The sequence below is a fragment of the Vitis riparia genome, chromosome 10 (genome assembly GCF_004353265.1).
Source record: "Vitis riparia cultivar Riparia Gloire de Montpellier isolate 1030 chromosome 10, EGFV_Vit.rip_1.0, whole genome shotgun sequence".
NCBI classification, from domain to species: domain Eukaryota; kingdom Viridiplantae; phylum Streptophyta; class Magnoliopsida; order Vitales; family Vitaceae; genus Vitis; species Vitis riparia.
The window spans coordinates 1,395,727-1,404,081 of record NC_048440.1 but is presented as its reverse complement, the minus strand read 5'-3'; the positions used below and the strand labels follow the sequence as shown (position 1 = coordinate 1,404,081).

The 8,355-nt window shown below is 34.2% G+C and overlaps 1 protein-coding gene across 1 annotated transcript; it reads right to left on the bottom strand.

Annotated features, from left to right (window-relative positions):
* Positions 1-5,296: 5,296 nt before the first annotated feature.
* Positions 5,297-8,355, bottom strand: LOC117923867. Its single transcript, XM_034842365.1, has 3 exons — positions 6,534-8,355; positions 5,672-5,772; positions 5,297-5,584 (listed from the first exon to the last, which is right to left on the bottom strand). Exons 1-3 carry the CDS (start codon positions 8,353-8,355, stop codon positions 5,297-5,299), a joined length of 2,211 nt encoding a protein of 736 aa, XP_034698256.1.

Below are 8,355 nucleotides of genomic sequence, written 5' to 3'. Positions count from 1 at the left end.
TTCACGTGACTCACCTTATATTTTCATGCATGTTTTCAAAAACCCATTTTCAAAAAGAAAATCTCACTTTCAGGTGATTTTAAGTCTTAATTTTTCTCTCTCTTGTTTTTAAATAAATCTAGTTTTAATAAATCAATTCCAATCATTTTCCACTAATCATGCATCTTTTACTTTATTTTTTAATTTTTATTCATATTTTCATTTTTATTTCATTCATTTCACCTTTTATTATTATTATTATTATTATCTTCTTTATTATTATTATTATTATTTTATCCTTGTTGTTTTTAAAATAATCCCTCAAATCCCAATTTTCAAATAGTTTTCCAATTTTTAAAATTCTTCAAATGATTTTAACTTCTTAAATTTTTCATCCTTAGACATTTTTTTTAGGTTCTAAATACCTCATCTTTTAATAAAATTTGCTTCCACTTTCTATTCGGTAAGCAATTTTCAAATCTTTCATGATCTTTTAAAATGTTTTAAAATAAGCAAGAATTTAATTCCGTAATTCCGAATAAATGGAATTTATGGAATTAATTCATGCTAAAATAAACGGGCTTTGGTGGGGGCCCGACATATATGATTTTATGATTGATTGATTGACTGATTGATTGACTTAATTGTCATGCATGATTGATTTTTATTCTGCTCTATGACATGCTCGAAATTATTTCTTAATTGTGCACTAACCTCACTTCTTGATAGCGCATAACGGCTCATTGCCCAGGTACGCACCTATTCTCACTTCGGTCACTCTATATACATGTATCGATTCCCATATGTGCATGATCAATTCGGGTATTCATTGATTTCTTTATTAGATGCCATGTCAGCTTCATTTTATTAGTAGAGACCCGACTTTAGGGACTTAGAGGGGTGCTACGGTCTTTACCGTACCTTCCCGATAAGTAACCTGACCCCCGAACCCGATCCGGTTTTTCGTAGATCACCTTTTCCAAAATAAGGAGTCACACTTAGGGTTTTTCTTTCTTATTTTGTTTACCCTTTAAAAATAAAACAAAAATAAGTGGCGACTCCAAGTCATTTTCAAATAATCAATAAAAACCAATTTTTCAAAATAAAAAACGAGTTTCGCCATCGAGTGGGAAACGCATTGAGCCGAAAATGCGGGGTCCACAACTACGTTTTTCTCTTTGCGTTTTGTATGTCTTTTATATATATATATATATCTTAACACCTAATAAATTTTTTGATTTATTGGATTCAATATTAATTTTTAATAAATTAATAATAAATAATAATAAAAAAATTAGTGAGGGTTTAGTGTGTATATATATATATATATATATATATATGCATGTATGTATGTATGTAGAGCTTTGACCCAAAATGCTACACTTTAAAAAAAAAATTCATAAAGTAAACCTAATGTGAAAATAATGCCCAATTTAGTGCGTTTGTGCCACATAGATTGCCACATTATAAAACCGTAGTTGGTAACTACGGTTTTATTTTTTTAAAACATTCAAAACCGTAGTCACCAACTACGACTTTAACTTTAATTCTAAAACCGTAGTTGGTGACTACAGCTTTGACTATTTTAAAAACAGTCAAAGTCGTAGTCACCAACTACGGCTTCAACTTTAATTTTATATATATAAATAATTATATTGCTTGATTTAAAATATTTAACTTTAATTTATTTAAATAAAAATATTATATTATTTTGATTTTAGATAGACTAAAAATATGTGAGTGATTTAATAAAAATATTTAACTTTAATTTATTTAAATAAAAATATTATATTATTTTGATTTTAGATTGACTAAAAATATGTGAGTGGTTTAATAAAAATATTTAACTTTAATTGATCTCATTATTTAAAGAATAATAATATATGAAATTAAATAATTGATGTCTTTAATTTGATATAAAAATATTTTGGTTTAGTTTTATTAAAATATTTGACACTATACTCAATATAAATATAATTAGTTATAAATATACTATTTTATGCCCTCATAATGAAGAATATTATATTATTTTGTAACTTTGTACAAAATTAAAGCCAATTATGCATTTGTACAAAACATAATATGACTTCAAGTGGGTAAATAATTGGAAAATTACTTAAATACAACAAAAATAATTTTATTTTCTCCAATTTTTTCCTTTCAAAATGGGATCAAAAAGGAATGGAAAGGCTTAAAATTTTAAACTTAAAATGCCAACCTAATAGAATTTATTTTTCCACTTCTTAAAATATAGAATTGCAGAAAGAAAATACCTATGTTTTTCCAATCAATTCACCATTTAGTTTAACTGTTTTGGTAAATAAATGAAAATGCTTTTAGAACATTTTTGTAAATTCATTGAGAATAAGAAAAATGTTCCTTATTGGGTTTTAATGGGAGTTTTGGACAAAAATGATTTCTTTAAAACAAAAAATTCATAAATTAATTTTATTCTCAAAATAATTTTCAGTGTGATGTGTGTCTTATTCATGAGGGTATTTACATCATAAAACTTTAATTGGTAATTATGATTTTTGATTTTTTTTTTTAAATGGTCAAAATAGTAGTTGGTGATCATAGCTTTAAATTTAAACCTAAAACCAATTTTTTTAAGTTCAAATTTTAAATCATGTGAATGTTCAATTTTTTAAGAATTATTTTGATTGGAGGTTAAGATTGTAAATTAGTTTTAATGCATTATTTTTTCTATATTGATATAGTGTTGTTGTAACTAATTAGTTACAAATTTTTAGATTGACCTCTATGGTAGAATCAGTCGGGGGCCTGAGAGGCGGTGGTTTGTCGGCAAAAGAGAGATTTTCGTCGTTTGTGGATCACTCGGATAAATGCAGTAATTCACGAGAATGGGGCATCCTATAGTTATAGTAGATTTATACTTCGAATTGCTATATATATATATATATATAAGTTTAATTTAAGTTTAAAATTGATCATATTTTCATTTAAATATATAATAATTTGTTCATAATAATAATAAAAAAAGTTAACAATATAAGGCAAATGAAAATAAACACAAAAACTAAAAACCAGTCCTCAATGAGTGCCACATGATGGGGTCTTCCTCTTTCTCTGCAGACGCCTATGATACACAGACATCTTTGTGGAATCTAACTATGCAATCTGTCATGTCTCAGTATGTATAGGTTGAGATGGAGCTGATGGAGGCAAGACTCGACGTCTACGTGGACCACGACGTCTCCTAGGTGGACATACATCTAACTGTGTAACATGTGTAAGGGTATGATGCATGGTAGTCTCTATGGGAAGAGGTGTATGTGATGGTAAAGTGGTAGATGGTGGTGCGATCTCAGGTACAGTGATATCTGATATGGTAGCATCTAGGAGAGGTGATATAGGAGATGGAAGAATGACATCTATTGTAGTGGTAGCTGGTGCAATAACATCTGATATAGTGGGCTCGAGGAGAGAAAATATAAGTGATGATGGTAAGGTGACATGTGGTGTAGTGGTCTCCTCGAGACAAGGTAGAGGTGATGGTAGATTAGTAGATAGTGGGGTAGTCTCTGGTGTAGTGACATCAGGTATAGTAGTGTCTGTGGGAGGAAATACAGGTGATGGTAGAGTGCTATCTGATATGACATGCTCTAAGGGAGAAGGTCTAGGTGAAGGTGATGGTAGGGGTGAAGGGGGAAGTGTGGAAACCTCAGGTGCGAATGGGGTAGATGATGTGGATTGTGCTAACATGGTCTCGGGTGGATGCATAGATCGTCGAGGCTATCGACCAGCTCGCCCACCATCTCTCCTACTATCTCTCCCTCGGCCTCGAATAGGCTACATCCTAACTATAGTGGCTGACACAGGTAGTCTCATAGATAGGTATGATGATGTAGGCGACTGACGGGCAAAATGTATGCGATGGTCCTCTCCAATAACATGCAAAATATCAATAGCAATCCGATGAATGTCGCCTAATGCACCTGAATTAGGCCCAGCAGATCGACTAGCAATCTCAACCATACCAGTGATCTATTAAAAAAAAAAAAAGTTAAACAGATGAAGATGATTTTTAATTAATTAAAATTTAATAAACCATTTATAAATTAAAAAAATCTTACCAACAACTGAGTAGCTGCTGTTGTACTATGATACCTCATCTGATCTCTATGGAGAGGGGGTGTGATCAAACGTCGTGTAATACGTCGGTACCACTCCATATATGGATCATGAAACTGCATAGCACCTACCATAGGTGGTGCCGTCACAATACGCTCCGCACGACTAGCCCATAAGGTAATATACTGTGCATGAAATGCCTCCCAATCATACTTATGTCGTCCTCGCCTATCCACGGAATGGAGGTGTTGCTCTATGGAACAAGATGGAGGTATCCCTTGTTGGAGGCCAAACTGTTGCAACACTCACTCCGGTCGATGCCACTCGACAATATCAAAGCAGATAAGAAGTGACATCGTCCTCCAAATCTCTTGGTCTGCTAGAGATATCGCCGGAAGATGGGCAACTAAGTCTCCCATGTAAGGCTCCCATAAAACCTGTTAAAATCAACATTTGAAATTAATAAAGTTAACGTTTATATGGTTAACAATAGCACATTAGATCTTATATGTACCTGGTCATGGGTCTGTGCATCTAATTGGTCTCGATAAAATATCAACACACGTGATGGGTTTTGAGCCCATGATAAAGGTACTCTCCACCTACATCCTAACGGATTAGCTAGTAAACCCTCGTGTAACAATGCCTCATCCTGTAATCCCTGCTCTAAATGCTCAGCTGGTAAATCATCGACTGCATCATGCTCTAAATGCTGGGCTGCTGGAGGGGCTGGTGGTCGACCAAAATCGGGTCGACCCAGGTGGAAAGACCATAACTGCAAAAAAATGTAACATTAAAATTTTACTTAAATTATAACCTTGAAACAATTAGAAATTTCAATCTAATGTGAATAATTAATTATACCTGTAATAGTGTGACACATCCAGCAATATCGGTGGCACCATCCAAACTCGCTCGACACAACTCCCTATATAGGTGTGCTAATACTGCACTACCCCAACTATACATAGATGTCTGAGTCAAGTCTCTAAGAAGTGGGAGATAACACATATGTATGTGAGTACCCTTCTTGTCTGTAAATAGCGTTGAACCTATGAGTCCTAATATGAAAGCCCGTGCATACTGCTCTAATGTGGCATCATCTAAATCAACTAGTGGATGAAAGAACTGGTGACATAGCCATCGTGTCGATATCGCTGATCCTTTAATTCAGATGTAGAGGGAGTCACCCCTAAAAGTTCATAACATAGCAATGACCAATCTATATCACATGTGCCAGTGATGGGAAACCCATGATACGAAGACCTAATATGACAGCAACATTCTGTAAAGTAATGGTCATCTCCCTAACAGGTAAGTGAAATGTGTGTGTCTCAGGACGCCATATCTCAACTAGACTAGTGATCAATCCCCAATCTAGTGTAATGTGTCCAATATGATATACACCATAAAATCCAGATCGAATAATATAAGGTCGAAGACGAGGATCCATCTCCCACTCCCGCATAAACCTAGATATATGTTGTCGACAAGTCAAGACTGAAGCAAGCTGTAAAAATACAAATAAATCATTTAGATAATAAACTGCAATTTTTTTCATTCTTTAAAGAGATATTATGTGTTTTCATATACATACCTGACCAGAGTCAACTAAATGAGACCTATGTCTATCCTGTAGAACCAAAATAGACGTATCTAATGGATCTGGATCAGAACTATGTCCTCTATACTCCATATCTGTAACAAAATTGTGAAGATAAATAAACAATACTTATTGTTTTTAAATAAAAAATATTTTTAATGGAAAAGTTTTAAAAATTTATGGAGTTTTCCATATATTAAGTATATATCAGTTTGATAAATTTAAGTAGATCAATTCATATATGACCAATAAACAAGTCATACTAGTTTAAAATAAAATTAGAGATACAAATACAATGAAGCATTTTGTTAACATTTTTAATAGAAAATTTCAAATTTTGACAGAGTTTCCCCTATAGTATGGACATTATTCCAAATAGAAATAACCTAATTAGGCAAATAACATTAATATTTATAATCAAACCAAAGCCAATAATTGAATAAAGGTAGTATCATAGTAGCTTACATCACAATATCCAAGAAAATTACATGCACACATAACAAGGTCTAATCAACTCTATTATTGTTTTGACAAGAACAACGATTGTGGCCACTTTGTTTGCATAACCCACATGTAATAGAAGTCTTGCCCTCTCTAACATCCATTTCATTATGCAAACGACTTGATTTAGGTCATCCACTCGATGCACGTTTCATCGACTCAGAAGGCATGATAATTGGGCCATCATAAGGAGGCCACTCATATACATTGAAAATGGGATGGAACAAGGGTGCCCAAGTATTATAGTACGATTGTGTACTGTAGTAGTGTTGAATAAGTGGTTTAAAATCAACTGAACGAAAATGACATGCTACTAGAATATGACTACATGGGAATCCATGTATGAGTGTTTTACCACACGTGCATGCATACTCCTGTAAGTTGACGCGATATGTTTGACCACGAGTTGAGCTACTCTTAGTACCCCTATTACTCTTCACATGGAATTGTCCTTGGATGTGATCATATAAAACAATCTCATGAGATCCCGCCTTAACCACATTTGCCTTCATCTTAGCATCAACATATGGAGTGTATTCCTCACTTGAAGCAAGTCGATTAGCACCTTGTTCCCTTCTCACAACAAAGTAACTATTTAGCCGAAAAAATGTCAATTGAACCAAAGCAGTTACGGGTAAGCTACGAGCCCCTTTAAGCACACTATTGAACACCTCCGACATGTTTGTAGTCATGATGCCGTACCTTCGACCTCCGTCATGAGAGAGTGCCCATTTCTCAAAAGGGATTGCTTCCAACCATTGTTGTGCAGCTGCATTAATCCTCCTAATTGTGTTCATATGTTTATTGAAATTTTCAATCTTGGTTGCTAAGGCTGCTCTGCACATCAGATTTTTCAATATTTTATCCTTGAATTGAGTCATAAAATTGCTAGCAAGATGAAGCATACAAACCCTATGATATGCGTATGGCTCAGACCAACCAAGATGAACATCGCTCATTGCAGCCATAATGCCTGGATGTCGATCTGATATAACACAAAGTTTCCTCCTATTAGTGACTCTTGTTCTAATACATGCCAAACACCATTCCCAACTATCAATATTCTCACCCTCTGTTAGGGCAAAAGCCAATGGGAATAACTGATTATTTCCATCACAACCCATAGCAATCATTAAAGTGCCTTTATACCTCTCATTCAAATGTGTACCATCAATACTGAGTACAGGTCGACAATGCTTGAATCCTTCAATAGATGGCTGAAATGTCCAAAAAACTTGTTGAAATATTTCTGTATTCTCCATAATACCAGGAAATGTTTTTGAAATTACAACACATCCTGGATTTGCCTGCTCTAAGGCAATGAAAAAATGTGGCAGCTCTGCATGTGACTTATAAAAATCACCAAATAAGTTTGTAAGAGCTTTAAACTTCGCTTTAGATGTCTTCTTGTATGATATTTGGTATCCGAATTTCTCCACAATACTTGCTTGAATAGCAGCCACTGACAATGTGAATTGTGCCTTAATCATTCCTTGGATATGAGCAACAATCAAGATGAAATCTAATTGTTGATGATCCCGATTCAAGCAAGGATTTACACATTTGTGGGGACCATTGTATTTATTGATTGCAAATGAAGTTGTACCTTTTACAACCATAGCACGAAGTTTCCATGGACATTGCGATTGCTCAGCCTTCTTGCATCTTAGGACCAACAACTTTGTAGTTGACAAAACAACAACGTACTCTTGGTGTTGACTTAAAGAGTACAATTTCGCAGCATGTTGTAAATCTGCTTTTGAATTAAAAACTTGGCCAACCATGAACTCTCCACCTGAGTTTCCAATATTAGTGTTCCCCCATGGGGTCAAGTCACTTGAAACGACGTTACCAATGTTTTCTACATTTTCAAACTGCAATGATGGTGTCGAGTGATACTGAACAGGGGAATACTCTATTGGATCATCAGGATCTGGGTTATTTGACATATCACAACATTCCCCATCCACGGAGACATATCTTCCTTGTTCACTTTCCATTGCTTCGTGAAGAGCTAAGAAAGATGAAACAACATTAACATTATTGTTTTCCTCATCAATAAATTCGAACACCCCATCGCCATCATGTTGAACATCTTCTACTCTCTCACTTTGATCATCACCTTCTTGGGATTCACATTCTTCTTCATTTTTATCTGCTCTACACTCATAAGTCAT

Coding starts and splice junctions, on each gene's coding strand:
- LOC117923867 (XM_034842365.1), bottom strand. CDS start 8,355: ATGACTTATGAGTGTAGAGCAGATAAAAATGAAGAAGAATGTGAATCC. Junction 5,773..6,533: donor GGAGTATGCATGCACGTGTG/GTAAAACACTCA, acceptor ATTTTGTTACAG/ATATGGAGTATAGAGGACAT. Junction 5,585..5,671: donor ATTTAGTTGACTCTGGTCAG/GTATGTATATGA, acceptor GTATTTTTACAG/CTTGCTTCAGTCTTGACTTG.